The 19,958-nt window shown below is 45.1% G+C and overlaps 2 protein-coding genes across 2 annotated transcripts in view; one reads left to right on the forward strand and one right to left on the reverse strand.

Annotated features, from left to right (window-relative positions):
* stmn1a (stathmin 1a) overlaps positions 1 to 19,958 on the reverse strand; it is a 268,537-nt gene that overhangs the window by 232,429 nt on the left and 16,150 nt on the right. The window lies entirely within an intron of this gene.
* Positions 14,850 to 19,958, forward strand: part of arid1ab (AT rich interactive domain 1Ab (SWI-like)) — a 40,526-nt gene continuing 35,417 nt past the window's right edge. Inside the window, exon 1 of the mRNA XM_029166607.3 lies at positions 14,850 to 16,130. Within this exon, the coding sequence (XP_029022440.1) occupies positions 15,231 to 16,130 (900 nt within the window). The 5' untranslated portion in view covers positions 14,850 to 15,230. The remainder of the gene's footprint in view (positions 16,131 to 19,958) is intronic.

A 19,958-nucleotide genomic window follows, 5' to 3' on the forward strand; every position in this document is an offset into this window, starting at 1 on the left:
GGCGCCGGCGGCCGCCAGCTGCGGGGCCGAAGCGCTGAAGGTTGTGTTTAAGTTCAGCAGCTCAATATTTGCCCGAGATTAGTCTCGTCTCATACAGACGCCACTTTGTTTCTCGCCGGGGAATTTTCTCAAGTGCAAGGGTACCAATTACAACGTAAATACGATTAGAGGGGGGAATTTCCTCTCTGACCGCAATCCATACAACTTTCTGCAGGTTCGGAGCATACTGGTTTTAGAATTTACTGCTATAAATCACTTTAATTATTGATGAAGCCGCTTCCAACAGCTCACGCTGTCTCCAGTATTAAAGCTGCCATTGACGGATGTGTTATTAGTATTAATCTTTTCAGACAGTAGGGGAAAAACCTTTCATGCCCAGAGTTACATTTTCCTCCAAGTTTGTCTCTGAGTCAAATGTTATTAAGCTGATTTTAAAAATGCATGAAGAAATAAGCCCCAGATTGCATCATGTTATAAACATCTATGATCTCTGATATTACCATATTTGAAACTAGGTCCAATCTTCTAACTAGTTGAGCAATTTTGGGTTATTTTTGCAAGTTTAGACTTTTCTCATTTACTGTATTATGATACTAACTAATACCTGAAGTGTTTGTTCATATTCATACAGCATTTATTAGTTCTGTAAATTGGGCTGTAAGCCATGACTTTACTAAGTTATGAAACAATAAATTGAGCTTATTCACAAATGTAGTGACATTAGGAAATATAAATATTCTTTATAAGTCAACCCTCACAAGTTTCCATCCGCTTTTTAGCTTGCTGCTGCAAATTTCAGTTCAAACGTCCTGCATCCTATGTTTCCCATGATGCACCTGATGTAGAGCATGTATCCACCACCAGTAAAGGTGTGTCATAAAAAACTCTACAAAACTGGCGTTGGAGTTGGGACTTTTCCATATGAAGCAGATCCACTGCAGTTTTCCTTTATATAAAAGGGGAACACAGACGCTTTGTAGTTTTGGTCCGTGTAACAAAATATCTCCATTCAATCACTCTTGTTATTTCTACTTGAAGTTATTCTCACCTAGACGCGCACAGACTCACACACAGCCTCTCCCCCCTACTTTCCCACAGGCACTGGGAACTGAGTGTAAATCAAGGCGAAATTCCTTCGGTTCGACAATTCATTTGTCCACAGGCTTGTTAGGCAGGAAGAAGGAGGAGAGGGAGCGCGTGTCAATAAATCATCTGACGCCCGGCTGTATTTATGCCCACAGCAATGAGTTTAACAAGGGGAGCAGTCCTTGAAGCAATATCCTAAGTGGCACTTCATCCCTGTCTCCTACTTCTGTGCCCCCCCCCCCCCTCCTCCCTCAGGAGGCCTCTGATTGTGAAGTGGCAGAGGAAGCTTCAGACCCAGGGAAAGACGGGGAGAGAGAGAGAGAGAGAGAGAGAGAGAGAGAGAGAGAGAGAGAGAGAGACGGGCCCCGGTCACCCGCTGCCGTCTCTCGGCTAAAATTATCCCACGAGCAAGAGATTCAGAGAACTTCATTTCCTTGTTCATAATTAAACTCCTCAACCTTAATCTGACCCAGCCATTCTCCTGCTGGAGTCGGGCTGGGGGCTTCCTGCGGCGCTTATTGAGCCCTACTTATTACAGGGATCAGAATCTATCCTCCACTTCAGCTGCCAAGTGCGGCGCGGCCTATTCAATTATATTTTGCCATTCGTAGCGTGCGAGATCGGGGAGATCCTGCCAGCTTTCACATACGGGTGAGGAGTGAGCGCTGAGGTGACGGGGATCTTATATAACAATCTCACCTGGTGCCGCTCTCACTATAAGTCCAGCAAACGCCATAAAACAAAGAAGGGTCCACGTCTTTTGCCTGCACTGCTCTCGTCTGGCCACTAGGTGTCAGACCTGAACCAGGCCTCTCACCCGCCGCTCATTTCCCACACTCTTCCACCCACTGCTGCTTTAATTACTGGCATGAAAGAGGGAGCTGTTTGTTCTGTTCGCTCCTCGTAGACTATCATCGCTCCTCAGATTCGCACGCACGCGCTCGCTTTGCTGTCAAAGCACTTTCCAAATCAAGAATAGCCTAAAGACAAAAAAAAAAAAAACAAATTATTGCAAACAATCAGCTCTGAAAATAGCATCTCGCCCCTTTCCTCCTGACCCTCATTGCCAATTATCATCTCCTTCAAAAACATCTTATTATGGAGAATGAAAGCGAAGGAGGAAATCAAACGCGTCTCTGGTGATTATTCCCCCTCGACAGCTCTCCATCAGCTTCCACGCCTGACACCAAGACAGCGGCTGTGTCGATGTTATTAATTTCGCAGGTGAATCAAAGGTGTCACGCAGGCGGCTGCTGCTGCTGCTGCGCCTTCGAACCCGCGTGAGCGCCGGGCAGCCCCCGAGACGAAAGCGCGGCGCGCAGGTTATCGGGCGCTTTTACCAGCTGTGACCGAGAGATAGCCTAGAAGTGTGTCTGACACCGTGGCAGTATTACTAGATCTGTCAGTGTCAGCTCTGTTCCCTCAGCGTTGGTTTAATATCATTGGAGGGAGAGAAAAAAAAAAAAAAAAGCGGGACGCATCCGCCCTCCCCACCGCCGACACCACCACAACTGTGTGGGAAGGGAAACAACAGCAGCCAGATGATCGGCTCCCGCTCCTATTGTTGTTGCGCCCCCTTTATGAAGCTGATTCAGCGGGAGCCGAGAAGTGTGTCTCTGAGCCGGGGCGGAGAATGGGATACGAGCCCCGGCTCCGCACACGAAGGCCCGCGCTGAGCCCCTGACCCCGGCGCCTCAATGGGCATTGTGACGCCACGTGGATCAGAGGGCGACACAATCCGGGCAGGTCTAACAGGCGCGACGCTGGGGGGAGAGAGCGCGGAGGGGGTCGCGGAGGGGGTCGCGGAGGCCGCGGGTCAAGGGCAGGCTGGGTGAGGCCCACTCACCTGAAGCAGCCTAAGCTGATGGTCCCATGGGTCCGAAACACAAATATATATATAATTATTCCAATCTGACACAGAAAAACTCTAACGGCACCTGAATTCCAGGATCGGGAAGCATCCGGCCTCACCGGGCCACGGGACAGATGGCTGTCCGCCGTAGTTCTGTTGCCTGGCGATCGGCGACCGAACCCAATCAAACACCATAAAACGTCACTTAGGGGCAACGTGATCTGGTTTTGGTAGCATTGGACGCCTCGCTGCCGCTTCTCGCCCCTCAGAACCCGGTGGGACATGAATTAGTGGTGAAGATGCAACGCTGATGAGGAGGGAAGGTCCCAAAGTACTGCTGTAACACAGTCAGTCCACACAGGAGCAGAAATGGCCATAACATCCACGTTACGGGATGTTTTGCTGATGTTAAAAGCAGTCATTTGAGACAAAGCTGTCACATACATGAGATCATTGTTTACTTACTAAATATGATGACATCAACACCCGATAGCTGCGGTTTAGGATTAAATGTCAGTTGAAGGACACAACCATTTCTATTTGTAAACTTGGGATTTAAAATCAATTTCCACTTTTACATTATGTCTTATCAGGTTCATATCATCCTAAGGCTCCATGTTAATAGAAGCGATCGCAGTGATGCCTTCCCTAACACGCAGGAGCTTCTCTACTGTCTGTTACCGCTTCATGCTGTGACTGGGCAACTTATTATTCAGACGGTTGTGTTGCGTAAATGGTTATTTCTCCACGGCGAGAGTTGCCAGTTATTTTGTTATTACGTGATTAGCGCGTTCTTTATGTCCAGCAAACTTGACGCGCGCTCCGTAATGGAACGTGAACTGTAACGTGGGTGCTGCTGTGGGCCTATCTGCTTTATAGGGCTTTTCCACTAGCTCTCGCTCTCTCGCTGCTCTCTCGGCGTCTCTCTGCCTCTCTCGCTCATTGAGTCAAGGCGGGAGTTTACAGGAACAGCAGGCAGGCAAGGGCCTTGTCACACCGCGGAGCGACACAGGAATGTATTGTATGCGTTAGAAAGCCAGGACAGATGGGACAAAATAGTGCAACAAGTTCCCTAAATAAAGCTCGAGGACGCGGAAAGGGATCACATTAGTTGTGTCGTGAAGAGGTGATCGCAAGGAGCTATTGCATTTTGTTTCACGTGACGTATCGGGTAAAAACGCAATCGTTTTGCGCTATAAAACAAGACTCATATACACGCACACGCAAGTGAACCGCGGAGGAATCCGTAAGGTTGCCAGTGAGTGCTTCGGTGCTGAAAGCACACACAGTAAATTGAGGGCCCGGCTCCGTGGAAAGCCCGGACTGGAGTTTGATCTTAATCTAAAGCAAAGAAAAACACTTTTAAAGAGTAAAAATGAAAAGACTTTAATATAACAGTCCTGCAAGCTGTGTTACAACCATCTTACAACAAAATGCAAAGGTAAAAACATGTGCATTTTTAAAAAATGTGTTAGTTTTGCTGCACTGTGTGCAGACGGTGTTTCAGGGACTGGTTTATGTACTATGACCTCTATCTAGACTTGACAATCTGGAGCTCAACTGACAGCGCTACACAACAGCTACACATGGAGCGGACATGAACTGAAACCCTGCTGTATCAAGGAGACCCTCAAAGCAAAAGTCACTACTTATAACCATAACCAAATGTGTATTTATTCATTTAATTGATGCATTTTGATTTTTTTTTTTTGATTGATTTTTTTGGAGATAAACTCCTCTGATTAGCAGATGTTACTGACATTCACGTGCACGGCCAAGCCGGTCATGTAGACATGTTACAAAACCACAGACAGTCTGAAGGCCAGGTCTGCGTGACCACAGACATGTTTAGATCTCCTGTATCTAGACGGCGGCCCTCATCTTATCCAATCTCTCCAGTCTGTCTGCCCTGGACTGCCACCAGTGACAGCCATGATTCCCTGGAACAACAGGGAGTTATTTGGAAAGGGAGGCAAAATCAACACACCGTCTGTCGATTATCCCCTCGCTATTGTGGGTCTTTTGGCTCCGCCGTGCGTTCGGAGCATCAAAGACCCCGACGGAGATGTCGGCCTAAAGGGAGACGACGCGCGGCGTGATCAAACATTTGCAACGGGTTTCAAAAAGTGACAGATTAGGAAAAACACCGGTTTGAAATGACCCCCCTTTGGAGCAAGGAGACTTCAAAACCACGCATGTGTTCTCGTTCCCACGTTTTTCGAGGCTCGGGGATGAGATGCAGATGGTTGAAATGAATCCTGGATGCACTTAGAGAGATGAAATCCTCTCATCCGCAAACTTCATCACAGAATCCTAAGATCGCCGTCGCCCTTACATTGAACTGGCACGTCAGGAATATCGATGGCTTCTTGTTATTGTTTCCTTGGGCCCGTGCACTTGCTATGATGACATTTGACGAAACATCTTGAGCAAATGTTGTCAGTGTTTGCATTCAGAGTCCATCGCTCTAGAACCGCATGCGCCTGATATTAACCTTTCTCTACTCGGGCCCTTTCCTGATTGTCACGTCTGGGTTGACACAGAGTGCTGCCACACAGATGGGGGGGGGGGGGGGGGGGGGGGTCACCCCTCCCTTGAAAGCCCAGCTGTCAGTGGTTACATAATAGCGGGGCCTTGTCGGTCTCGCCGGACGGCTTTGTGCGCCTGTCACTGAATGTGATTGTGGGTAAGATTAAGCGGCGGGTGAGAAGCCACAGTTAAGGGGGCTCCTACCTGGTCTCCAGCAGAGATGACAGCACAAACAGAATCAGGGGGTTTGGAGAGCGCTTTAATGTGGCCGGACAAGAATCGTATCCCCCTTTTCACAGCACACAATGTGTTCGTGAAGGGTGTTTCGTGCTTACACGCTCGAGGTCTTTATGAATCGCCCGAGCAGAGACCTCCAAGCGAGAAGCTGGATGGCCGACAAACTGAGCATCCAGTGGTGATATAATAGATATGACGGCATATAATACAACGAGTGGACTAAGCCGAATTGTGCTTTTTCATGGTTTTAATGAAACAACTCTGCAAAGTCAGACAACCTACTGCGCTGAAGAATATGATCAATACCAGTTTATGAATTATCACATCGTGACAATAACGCTTGTAGACGATTAAAGTAGAAGATTCCAGTAAACATGGTTTAATAATAACTGCTATTGAGCCTGAAACCATAAAAGTCATGTGCAGTGGGTGGTGGATGAGAGGAGGGGGCTTTGCTGTAGAGAGGTCTGATGTCGCCGGGGCTCCTGTTGGTCATTTACGGTACAGTAGCGCTGTTTGTCCAAAGAGGAGAACGTTCTCCGTGATGAAATCCTACCATACGGTACCTTTCCTGCCCGTTCTCCGTTCCTGCTGGCTTCCTCCCCCCCTTCCGCTGCTCTCCTCTTCATTTCCAGCTTCCTCCCAGTCCAGACCAGCTTTTTCCTCTCTCCCCCGCCTCTAACAGACAGCCAAGCCTTACATTAAATCTGTGTTTCTGCATAACCGGCCTTGTGTGTGTGTGTGTGTGTGTGTGTGTGTGTGTGTGTGTGTGTGTGTGTGTGTGTGTGTGTGTGTGTGTGTGTGTGTGTGCTTCAGTCTGCTGGGCCCTCTTCTTCCTCGCTCTGCTTTCTCTTGCAGTTGAAATAGCGCGAGCAGAGCCTCCAGTGCTTCACTATCAACGCTTTTCTCCTCGCTCCTAAATTCTTCCAACACAACAGCAAATAAACAGGGCTGCGGCAGCGAGGGAGGGGTGACTGTGTACAGCACGACGGTGCCATTTAGAACTGTGACTATGGAAACCCCTCTTTCTTCCCCCTTAATATGTGTTTACGTTGCCGGCTTTGAGTGACAGATAAAGGCACACTGGGGGAAGAGCCTCCTTTAAAATGCATTGTCTTCAGCGCCTCCTCCCTCTTTTTTATTTTCTCCTAAAATAGGCCTCTCTGGCTCTTTAAAACCAAGCAGAATAAATTACTTTAGCTGTTTTTGCCCCTTTTCCCCCCACTGTCTTGATTTGTACAGTTGCGAGACAGAAATGGACTCTCGCCTCATGTGAATTAAGGATTTCGCTCGGGCCCATAGTTTTTTTATCGGACCAGTCTCCGCGAGACGCGCGTACGCGGCACCTGCTGCTATTAAACGAGGGATATCAAAATCTCTCGGAGAGGCATTGAGCCAAATCCCCCAGTAAGAAGCTTCATGGTAAAGAAATTGTCACTCTGGATTTATAATTGGAAAGACACTGCTTATTAAATGGACTTTTCCTCACTTGTTTTGCAGTCTCGCACTAGTCTGCTGTACCGTTCTTCTTCTTCTCGGCTGTGAAATAATGCCCACATTCGAACTTGTCGCGTCTTTTGCCGTACGCTATTAATTGATGCTCCTCAGCGCTTCTCTCATCTCACACGTCGAACCGAGGGCTTTTTAATGAATCACTTTCCGCTCGTAATGCTTCCGTAACCTAATGCTAAGTTGTGTTCGGGCCAGTTGTCTGGAGGAGACAAGCCATACTACGGAGACACATGCCAAACAAAACCCTTGGTTGGCACTATGATGTGGGCATCATGCCTTTGCCAGCCTTCACTCTGCAGGGCCTGTGCCAACCTTTTATAAATGCCCTATTTGGCAAGAGCTGTGCCCAGCAGTGTCTCTTAAGGTTCTGGTTCAAATACCCCTCTTCAAATGGGAACCTGTTCCAAATCCTAAACGATCCAAATGATGCGTTCCAAATTGTAAGCTCTTATATCACATTCAGAGGAAACCGTGGATTATGTTTTATCAACTCGACTAGCAACAGATGGAGGGAAACTGGAAAGTCATATGCGCAGCCTCATTTTACTTTATTGTCACACATTATAGTGCGTTTTGTTTGTTAATCTCAGCATCTCATCCTCCTGCCAGGCGCCGAGGGAGAGGAGGCGGCAGCTGCGGCGCACGTCGGCGCTCGCGGTTTGTTTTTCCGAAGGCGCCCGCGCGGCTTCGAGGTGTGTCGCCGGGAATTGCGGACGAAAAAGGAGCAATTACGGCTGAATGTCGCCTCTTTCATGTGCGTCTCGACGCGACGACTGGAGGTCCGAGCCCCCGGCCTGCGCCCGACGCTATCTGCAGCCTTGGGGCTAATAGTCAGGCCCAGAAGAAGGGCTCCTGCCCTCAAAGGCCTTGTAGTCCCCTATCTGCAGCCTCCCCGCAGAGTCGAGATAAAGTTCTGTTTTCACAGTTGACTGGTGGATGCCCCCCCCACTCACCCGCTGCCTTAGCGCCGATGCAAAAGGTCATTTCTTAAGTGTGCCGCCACACTTGAGGACATGTCCCATAATGACAGAGGGGCCCTTGGATCGTCATTAGGCCCATATTTGCTGTGAGCCCCGTCAGGCCACATATCTGTCTTGATGCTGTGCCTCGCGACCATTACATTTGATACGTCGCCGTCTGCCCCCCCCACGTTTTTCTGACAAGCCTCTGTTCGTGTTTATCCTCCGTCGACGTCGACTCCGCCACCTACCTTATATCAAGCCGCTATGCTAATGCGCGTTGCCTGTTTTCTTTCAATTTCACTTCATTGTTGCCCTTTGTAAGTTAAGGCACTCATGCTTGAAACAGTATAAACATCAGCCCCCATAAGAGGAAAGAGTTCAGGCACAACAAAAGGTGCATCTGTAAACAACAGGCTAAAAGAGTGGGAAAAGAAAATGATTCAGCCAGTAGCAGCTGAAATACGTCCAATTTCAATACATAAGAAGATTGGTCTCTTGAGTGTCTCAGAGGCCCAGGGAGTGAATTACATCAGCCGTTTTCTATATAATGCCTTGTATCAACATGCTGATATTACACACAGAAAATGGTTTCTCCATAAAATGCTCCTTTGGTTTCGACATAGACTCTATTTTCTTTGCTGGATAAGTGCAGCTGCTCGCAATTCCCGTTTTTTTTTCCACATCCATTCATTCGCGTCCAATTCATCTTCTCAGCCTGCCACAGTTCATATTGATATATGCTCAGGGGCCGCTCTGTAACAGGTAACTTAATCACTTCGTCTTCAACATGTCAATTCCAGCCATCTCTCCGCCAGCCCGCGCTGCTGTTCATCATGTCTGCATTACACTTGGCTATTTCACCTCAAAACAAGCGCCGCTCCCCCGACTGCTGCCATTGATTGCAAACCTATGGCTTCTGGATTACTAATTCAAAAATGCATATTTAGTTCAATTATAGCATTAAATATTCATAGCCTGCTCTGTCTTTGTGTTGTGGGTGCACTGCATGAGCTGAGTCTAAAGGCCCGGTTTAATATGGAAATAGAAAAAGAAAGGCTGCTTCATGTACTGGTCAGGAAAAAGTATAGCATAAAAGATGAAGTGGCGTAAAGACTTAAGCACATGAGTTGACCCTGACTTTCTATGTCTGCGTACTCTGACATTTATTGAGAAACATATTGGCTTATGATGATTTTATGACGATTAGTTTATTTGCATGTCTGTATGTCAATCAAGGAAACAGAGCTGGGCTCTTATGTAACTGCCTGATTATCTTGAAATAACCCCATTAGGTAATAAAAACTCAGCTTCGTGATTCCATTTTACTTTACTATAATTGAATGATTTCATTATCTAAACCATTTTTTGTTTGTGTTTTCCTGTCAATCAAGAGATGCAGCAGTCAAAATAGCCTTGCAAAGCTCAGCATGATGGTTTTGGTGACAGCGCATTATAAACTGATAAAATCTTTGAATTTATGACATGAAATTAAACTAATGCCATAATGTGCCAGATTGTCTTGAAAGAATGAACGAACGGAGAAGACAAATCCGACATGTGACTGATGCGCTTAATTGGTGCTGTGTGTATCATTTTTACTGAACTCAGCTGTGTTTCAGGCACCTAGGACCTCGCTGCTTAGCCTTTCTCTGCTTTTTATAGGCGCTGACACACTGACAGGACTCTGCGTGATTTACAGAGATGGCACTTGCTTGTCAGCCGAAGAAAAGCTCACATACTGGGCGCTGTGACCCACAATGGAGCAGTTCCCAGTGTGCTCACAGTGATGAGTTCCTGTACTACAGAGACGATTTCCTGAATGAAAAGCGAGCGAGCACTTCTGTGTCCTTGCAGGGTGGACACCGTCATTTCGAGTGCTCTTAACCTTGCCTGGGTTTGTTGAGATCGTGGGGTCCTTACTTTATTTGACTTGAACACGCTGTGAGAAAATGTCTCAGATTCAGCGCCGGTGCCGGTGTGACTGTGTGGACTTTGTGCATTCAGAAATTTTCAAATGAAAAAATGCCCTGTAGCAAATTATCACCCCTCACACAAAATTTTGATAGAAGTGCTCCAGTGTAACCTGAATATGTCCTATCAGCTTTGATTTGAAAGCCTGTCGTGGGGCATTGAGGTCCCCCATCTATTTTCACTTAAGGAACAGAGAGGATTTTGCTTCTTGAGAGAGAATAATACAAGCAGAGAGGAGCAACTGATTGAATATCTGCTGAGCAGTTCGCAGCGAGCGGAGCCTTGTAAAAAGTTTGATCTCATTTGATCTAATCGAGGAAGAACAATGGCTGAAAGATTAATGTGAAGTAAGACCTTATGAGGCGGGAGAGCAATTCCACAAGTGTTTTATTGATATCTATTCATGTGCCAAAGCTGTGTGTTTGGACTAAATATATGGAGGCAACTGTGTTTTTGGAGGAAATATGAATCTACAGAGATCTACAGAGATATTTCGTCACAAGTGGTGTGTGTGTGTGTGTGTGTGTGTGTGTGTGTGTGTGTGTGTGTGTGTGTGTGTGTGTGTGTGTGTGTGTGTGTGTGTGTGTTTGTGTGTGTGTGTGTGTGTGTGTGTGTGTTGTACTTGCATCGAAGTGAGAACCAAAAAACGTATTTTCCTTCCAAAGTAAGGACATTTTGACAAAGTGAGGACATTTTGGCTGGTCTTCATTTCTTTGAAGGCCTTTTTGAAGGTTAAGATATGATTTTAGGGTTAGAATTGAGTGAGATCCTCACTTCACTGTAAGTACATGGATGCATGTGTGTGTGTGTGTGTGTGTGTGTGTGTGTGTGTGTGTGTGTGTGTGTGTGTGTGTGTGTGTGTGTGTGTGGACACACATCATCTGGGAGCCAGCCGGATGCCCATTGCACTTCGCAAAGTGGCGCTTCCTTCCTCTACACACTCCAGACTATGCATTGAACTGCTGCCTGGCAACCATCTGGAAAGGACCCAACTGTTGTGTGGTGATTGCGTGTGTGTGCGTGTGTGTACAGTCTCAGTGTGGAATCGCCGATGTTTGCCGCAAGTGTGCATCAATGACGGACTCTTCACAGCCGTAAATTCTGTCCGTGCATGTTATGGTCAGGTATGGGCTCGTGTGTTGGGCTGTTGCACACGTGGGTTTGTGCGCGTGTGCTTGTGCATAAATTCAGCTCCACTCTCGTTAGGAAATTCCGCGCCACATTATTGGGTTGTCTTGGTGATTATATGGCTTCATTCCCAGACTGGATCCCAAGAGATAAAAATAAAAGAAAAACTCCTGAATGATCAGTCATCAGTTAACTCGCTTAACCAGAGTGACACTTTTACTGTCCAAAGCTGAGACTAATTGAAGAAAGTTACAAGATTAAAAATGCATGTTGAACATTATCAAAGACTTACATTCATTAGCTGAAATGGTTAAATTAGTAAAATATTTATGGCCCAATCCAGTCTACACAAATTTGTGTTTCAACTAGATTTAAGGACATAAATAATGAACTCCCACCAAGCCGTTGCATATTTAAACACGATCAACCACAGTTTCTATTGTAACTTTATTGTCTCTGATATCAGTTTAATAATGGCTAGAAAAAAATGGCCAGATAGTAGGAAGTCCAAGCTGCTGCCTGGGTGACGGCCGGGAAAGCCGCAGCATTAGGCCCAAGGTAATGCATCACAGTCACCCTCGTAGGGAGGTGGCGGTGGGGCACAAGTAAACACTCCTAAATCATTATCCTGGGACAGAATGGGAGGGGGGGGGGTACATGACAACCATCCCACACCACCGCTGTCAGTCACAGCAGAGAGACAAATGGCTCAGAATCCAGACATCATTCATTCAACAATCTCTACATGATTTAGTTTTTTTTTTAATGTTGAGTTAATCTGAACCGACATAAGACAGACATGGGGCACAAAAGCATGACATCATGTGGGAAGTGTGACTCTTATTCCACATGAGCCAGACAGGATTATGACAGGGAATTACAGTGAGATGCTCTCACGGTAACACTTTTTCGTCAAGTCACTCTACATATGTGGGTGGTTAACAATTATAGTATCGTGGCTGCATATGAACAGTGATTGTAATTAGACCATGGACCGTTTTCTTTTTGTTTGAGATTTATTGAAATTCAGTATTTCAAAGTAAAAGTAAACAAAAAAATCCAATGTGAAGTCAATTTATTGGGCAAGAAAGGTCCACACGCTTGCTATTGACATGTTGCATTGTATATATATATGTATATATAAAGATAATATCCCTGTAAAGGCTTTTACAAAATAATTATCCTATATTCTGGGCTCTAAAATTGCATCATGTTTTAAAAGTAAGTGAAAAAACAAAAACATGGAAAGCAGATTGTGTTGTTCTTTAAAAAAATGTTTCAGATACTGCACTTCATAATACACAGCAAGTTTATGCTAAAAAGGAGCTCCCTACCCCCTCCTGCAAACAGCCTCATCTCCACACTGACACACACGCACACACACACGCACAGCCCTCCTTACCCTATATAAGCAGACAGCAGCTGAGCACGCCCCCCTCCACATTGCATAGTGCCTCTCATTTATTAAATGTACAAAAGCTATATTTTTTTATTTTGCAGCATTCAGATATGTGTTTTTGTTGGTGCCTTCTTCGTGGACAGTGTGAGCAATGTGAGCAGAAACGCCCGCATTATAGAGAGAAAGGGCTGAGCAGAGCGGCGAGCTGCTGCTTCCCATCCCCCACATTCACATAGCAAAGTTCTGCTGCTTTTGCAAGCGGTGATGCTGCCTTCACGTGCTCTGCCCCAGGCTTGTGAACACACAGTGTCGCAGCATTCAAGTACTCCCTGGTTTCTTTTCTCAGTTGTTTTTTTTAATTTTTGTTGTTGTTTCTATAACGTTAATGTTGTATCACACATGTATTCCTGACAACACACCTTTTCATGCCATTAAGAGAACTTTATTTTCCCATTTGAAAGACATTTTACAGTCTGTTTTTTGTTGATGTATTTTCAGGTACTTGATAGAACAGTTTGTTGATCTACAACACAAATTCAGGAAATGTTTTTGCATATATTAAATATATGTATATTTTTCTATTAATATCTTTTTTCATCAGGTATGTTATTTAAATTTAAAGTGTTTGCTTAAATTTGAAAAAAAAATCTTTACACTCTAATCTATATAGCTTGAAGTCCTCACTAGCTCATTACTATTTGTTGATAAAGCAGTTACTGTCGTCAAACAGCTAGTAGAGCCTTAAATACTAATTTCATTCCACATTGCCTTTTTATTGAGGTGTTTCTATCGTGCTAATGCTTTCACAACTTCAAATGTCACTAGCTACAATAGCCTGTGGAAATCTGCTTGAGACTTTCACGCTTCTCACATTTAGCTGCTTTCTTTTACTGTCTAAGAGTTGGTCATGTGTGACTCACAGAATGATTCAGAAAAAAATTCCGACGGCACACAAAGGCAGCACTGAGATTTGCTGCTGCTAGGAGAGCGCGAGGCAGGCAGGCAGGCAGGCAGAGAGCAAAAAGAAAGGGGGTGGGGGAAGAGAATGAGAGAGAGGTGAAGAGACATAGGGTGTTTCTATTAATTGCATAGGGTAACTTTATGATTTCCCCAATTCTCATCTTCTGGTGTGAGATTTGAATTTTAACAGATAGCAAGTGGTGTGTTGCATTTCATTGCCCTATACTGTCACTTTTCCACCTCCACCGTTTTTCTTTTTGTATCTTTACTTCCTGCTCTGTGACTGGCCCAGTCCATCCCCCATCCTTCTTTCTTTTCTATCTTCCCTCTATTTCTCTGCTCTCTCTCTCTCTCTCTCTCTCTGACAGACACAGGTTGTAATTTCATGCTTTCCTCTACTTCGCTGTGATGTGTTCGCGCCTCTCATTTGCTGCTGCCGACACATGGACGCAGTATGGAAGCAGTCACTTCTGTCCATTAGCGCACTCCAACAGAAGATGACACTGTAGCCTATTTTGTTCCACTCCTTTAACTAGCTAATAAGATCAAGTGCATAAACGAATGTAACAAAGAGGAACACACAGCTCATGCATGAAGCAATTTTTGTAATCACAGTGGGTGAATAGCTGACATCAAGGCAATGTGGTATAGAAAAGGAGGGGTCATTTTAATTGTATAATACCATAAACCTGTAGACACAAAGTAAGCCACTTATCAGTGTTACACAGAAGTCTTGTATGAGAACAGCCTTGCGGTATTTAAAACATTTTTGAATTTAATTGTTTGTAAATGTTGGGTCGTTATTAAAAGTAAAACCATTAAAATTACAACATGCCTATTAAGCAAACACATAACATTACTTATTACACGACACAGCAAATTCATAAAAAATCTCAGTAAATAAATAAAATTACATACATACATACATACATACATACATACATACATACATACATACATACATACATAGCTACATACATACATACATGACATCATCAATTGCTGAGCAGTAACCAATATGAACTTGCAATTTTCTCTATACTTTCATTTGTGATTATTTGTTTTATGAGTTAAAACGCGTTAGGTTTACAATAATGTATAAGTCATATACGTTGGCTATAAACATTGTTGTTATTAGACGAGCACTGCCGGAGTCCGTTTTCGCCGCGCACTCCACTCCGGGTTTTGGTTGTCTCGCGACAGGTCGGTAAGATGGCTGTGTCTCGCGGAGCCTCGTGCTGGTTTGGTTGATTTCTAGCTCGCGCTCTCGTTCTGTAACAGAAGCCCCCCCCCCTCCAACACACACACATAGACTTACACTTGTGTCGGTGAAATTCATTTCCCTTGCTCTGTATTTATATATTTTTTCTTTCACAAACTTTCCCTTGTGTGTTTTAACTTTAAACGGAGTCGCAGTGGATTACCGGATACCGGTCCGGGCGGAGGGCAAAGGGGGGAATGAACCGGGACAGCGGGTACGTTGTTATAAATATAATTGTATTTATATTCAATGGTTATTCGGATTTTTATTGTGAGTGAGTCGCCGTGCTGAGACAGAGAGGCAGAGAAAGAGTGCGGGAGAGAGAGGGATATCATGGCCGCTCAGGTCGCCAGCGTCGCCACTCTCAACACTAGCCCGCCATCCGAACTCAAAAAGCCGGATCGGGACCCACAGGAGGAGTCGGTACCGGGAGAGAAGCAGCATGAAAATAAGGAACCGGGACCTGACGGCGGATCTCCTGGTCAGAAGGAGCTGCAGGACGGGACCGATGCTGGAAATGCTGGGGGAGGAGGGGATCCTGATATGAAGAACGGCAACGGAAATTTACCCAGGGTAAATAATAATAGCAGTAATCAGAATGATACAGGCGGGCCTGAAGGGAATAACCATCCCGGAATGGGACACCACCACCCGGGACCCTTTCCACCACCTCCTTACGGTTACAACCAGCACTACAGCCGGGCCCCTTTTCATCAACATGGCGGACAACAAAGCCCTGGCATGGCAGCTGCATCGGGGCCGGGCATGATGGACCCTTATCCCCCTAATTCTCACGAACACGGCTACCCCAACCATTATAACAACTACAGTCCGTTTCCGAGCAGGACTTCTTATCAGGGCCAAGGATACGGGGGCATGAATTCCCCGCGTAACAGCCAGCCTCCGGCGGCTGGGGGGCAGCCAGGCAAGCAACAGCCAGCAGGAGGAACCACGGCTATGGCTGCTTCATATAATAATCAGAGGTATAACATGGGAAACCAACAACCTACGTCTACGCCAACTTTAAATCAGCTTTTGACATCCCCCAGCTCCGCCAGGAGCTACGCGAATTACCCCCAAGGAGACTATAACAATCAGGAAGGAGCCAACAAGGGACCAGGGGATATGGGCAGCAGTCAGTATGGTGGGGTTCATCCGGGTTGGCAACAAAGAACCCACCACCCGCCTCCCATGAGCCCGGGAAACACTGGACAGCCACCAAACAGAAACCAGGTAAACTTCACTTACTGCACCGACACACTTTGACTAAGTTAAAGTCACTCAGTAGCCCAGAAAAGGCAGTGTAGAGTTGCATATTGCATTGGACCAGCCATTGTGTATGTAGCAAGAGCTCTAAAATGGCTGCCTCTCTCTTTCTCCCAACACCACCCCCTGCAATAGTGTTTAGACCGAGAAAGAAGCCGCATATTGCGTTGGAAGCAACTTTGTGAGTCGCGGGTAACGTTAGTGCGAGTCTCCGCTTGGTGCAGGGCACGAGTTTGACTAAGTAGAGCAAGAGTTTGTCAGGAGGAAAGCGTGTCTTGGCGCGCGCTCGCGCGTGTGTGCGCAGGGCGAGATAAGGTGATATTTCTTTGCAGCGCTTCTTCAGCCTCGTTTTTTGGAGTTTCAGCGCCGTAAACCGACGCTATTTCGGTCGGAATCCGCTTCCGTTCCCGCGGTGGCGCGTTCGCTCCGGCGCCACCGAAGTTGTGTCAGCGGCTGTCAAGGCGATAAACAAGATGCAAATGACAGCGATAGCCGTTAAATAACATTTGCATAATGATTAAGAAGAGAGACCCTTCTGTGGGCTGAGGGAGAAGCGGCTGCACGCTGGAGTGGAGATGCTTCTCACAGTCCAGCGAATGGCAACAATTACATCCGCTAAGTGTTTACTGGGATCAAAGTGTGATTGTGACCGCGATTGATTCATCTTGACGGAGGGTTTCATTCATTGCGACTCGCGATCGCAGTGCTGTGTTTTTTTTATCCTCCCCCCTCTCTCTCTCTCGCTCTCTCGCTCCCTGCGTCCCTCCTCCATGTGCCACCTTGTAAACACGGCCCCGCTGGTTGAAGTTGGCAAAGTGCAGATTGCCTTTGCTTTGGGATTTGAATTATGGAGGTAAAATCCTGCTGTCAGAGCCAGGAGACAGTTGGTCTTAGGTTGACATGCGAGCTGAGATCTGATTGGCTCCCCACATCCCTCTGCTCTCGGCCATTTATAATTGCATCTAATGGAAGGCTGCAGAAAAACAGCCCCCTCTGCCCAGTTGTGTGTTTCTCCTTTGCGTCGAGTAAACTTATTCGTTTCTTGCTACAGTTGAGTTATTTTGAGCGCAAATACACGCATTCAGATTGTGTAAAAACGGCTTTTAATGTAAAAATGAATCGGGGTATTGTCTGTAATCAGTAGAAATTTGTGTTAGATAAACTACTGGAATATTAATGTTGAAATAAGAATATACTGTTTATTTACAGAAAGCGTTTTGTGGACACACATTGTTCAGATCCTCCCACTGCAGTAATTTGCATGATGATGTACTCATGTAGACCCACCATTGTTTCTTTATGCTGAAGCTCACATGAATCGGATGTCCACTTTCGCTCGTGGCTGTGGACACCACACGTGCACCTGATGCTTTTCATTATCTTTATTATTGCCGTTGTTTTTAGCTGATGGCTACACAGCCTGCACTTCTGTTTTACATCGGCTGACTCTGGTACAGCACATAGAGGTGTGGCCATATAAGCCTCGTTGTACAACTGTGTTCTTCGCTGTTTCCAGATCAGGGGTTGAGGAAGCTTGCTTGCCATGTGAGTCCAACTGACTGCAGTGTTGTGTTTACAAGCAGCCAAGGTGTCAGCCAAGTGTTACGTTCCTTTAAAAAAAATCCCAGCAGATTTACAATAGTCTCATTTACTTTCACATGCAGTGTGTGTAACCCTGAGAACGCTGCTCACCTACATCTCCAGTGATAACAGCCGCATGCGTTGCATGTTTACTCCAGTTATGTGTCATAGTTAGTAGGAGCATGTAACTCTGCCTTTTCACATTTTAACTATGTCATCGTAGATTGTTATCCTAATACAAGTCTTTTATCCATTTTTTTTTTCAAATATTCAAATATTTTTTTAGGATAAATTCTGACCACTGCTAATCAAAGCTGATAGACGCATTGTTATTTTTTTTGCATGTCCATTGATACAGTAGAGTTATGTTGACAATAAGAATGTTTGATTTTGGGGAAATTACCGATCATTCAGTTCTCGCAGCTTGTGTTGGGTGACTGCATGCAGGGCTGTCATATTCATACAGTATATCTGGTCTCCATTGTCTTTAATGAAAATGACCTAAACAAACAGTTACAAACATGATGTTGATAAGTCCATCCTTTAGTGGAGTTCTGCTCACCAGTTGGTTGGGCTTTCCTATACCGTACTACCTGTATGTATGTATGTATGTATGTATGTATGTAAGTATGTATGTATATAGGTGTTCATACCCAGGGATGGCTGTACACCTTGGTCTAATGGGGTGAACTGACTGCATCACATCTCATGTAAACGCCCAGCTTTAATCGGTGCATTTTCTATCCTTCTGAATAGAAGTGAATCAACTTTTAAAGTAGTTTTAATTTTCAATCTGACACTAGATATTTTTTTATTTCCAATGTCAAAGTAGACCTTTTGAACTTGGGAGTGTGTCATCTTTTTTTCTTCAACATCTAAATGTCAGAGAGCAGCGTGGACTGTCCTTTTGTTGAGCTGACGTATACATGAATTGTTGTAGTGACAGTTGGATTATGATGGTAACAGCACTGCAACACTACAAACCCATTGAATTTAAAACTTAAGACCAAAGAGGCATTGAAACCTAGTATGTATTAAGCTTTGTGTTCAAAACATTGGAACAATAGTATCTTACTTTCCTAAGAGTGATGTCTATCCCAGCACCCCTTAACACCTTTTCATTATCTTTTCATTTAAATGCACTTCAGAACTGTTCTTTGCTGAAGAAACCAAGGCTCATTCTCATTTTACAAGTGGAATGAGAGAGTCTAGGTAGGTAATTGAACATTTTGGCTGCTAAGTGTACTTTAAGGTAGCAAAAACTGCATTTTTGCAGAAGGCAGGAAGGCTTTTTGAACATCTCATTAGTGTCACTGAATTGGGAAGAATCAGAATCACTTTAAAGCCTTTACAGAAGTTTGTCTTGGTTTCAGCGGTGCAGGTGCAAGGAGGATATTTATTCAATGGTTATAATCCCAGACACGGTGTGCAGGAGACAAATTCTCACACAGGTTTAATAGATATACCTAAACATAAAATGTTGTCAAATCGTGACATGGAATGTCACCTGAGGTCATCACTTTGTGCATGCTGTGTTCAGTCAGAGACCTTGTTGTGTTTGATGTTTGACTGCAGAGCTTGATGTGGCTGCCAACAGACCAAAGTTCAGGCAGAGGATTTTTCACAGACTACATTCTACAGACGAACAGGCCGCGATCAGTCCTGCTGGCTGTATTTTAGTCGAGTTTATTAAATGCTTCAACTCTCCATTCATTAGCAGCGCTACAATTCCAGTTTTAATTGTCGGATATATCTCTAGTAATGATTCAGTGGATGAGTTTTATAGAGCCATTCACCTGCCTGGGGCCACCTGCTGGAGATGAAATAATGTGGTGATTGAATGGGGTGGTTAGGCCTAATACTTGTGCTTTTTATCTTGCATTTACACAAACAAATAGTCAGACGTTGGTCTTTGTGGCATTGTTTTGATTAGTAAACTCCATCCACTGCCTAAGTCATAGGTGTAATCATCAGTCACACCTGCCTAGCTCTACCTAGTTGAGTTCCCATACTAAGACACAAATTTTTCTCTGGGAAAGAGAGAGTTTTGTCATGGCTTTACTCTGTCAATAACCTTTACATAAATTAAGTATTTAACATAGCAAAATTGTCTGCCTAGCTTTGCATTTCCATATAAAGGCAAACAAATTAAAGCTCTGTATATATTTATTTTAAACATTACAACATCTGTTGGGAGGATGTGCTGGAATTTAC

Source organism: Betta splendens, chromosome 11, assembly GCF_900634795.4.
Source record: "Betta splendens chromosome 11, fBetSpl5.4, whole genome shotgun sequence".
In the NCBI taxonomy this organism is placed as follows: domain Eukaryota; kingdom Metazoa; phylum Chordata; class Actinopteri; order Anabantiformes; family Osphronemidae; genus Betta; species Betta splendens.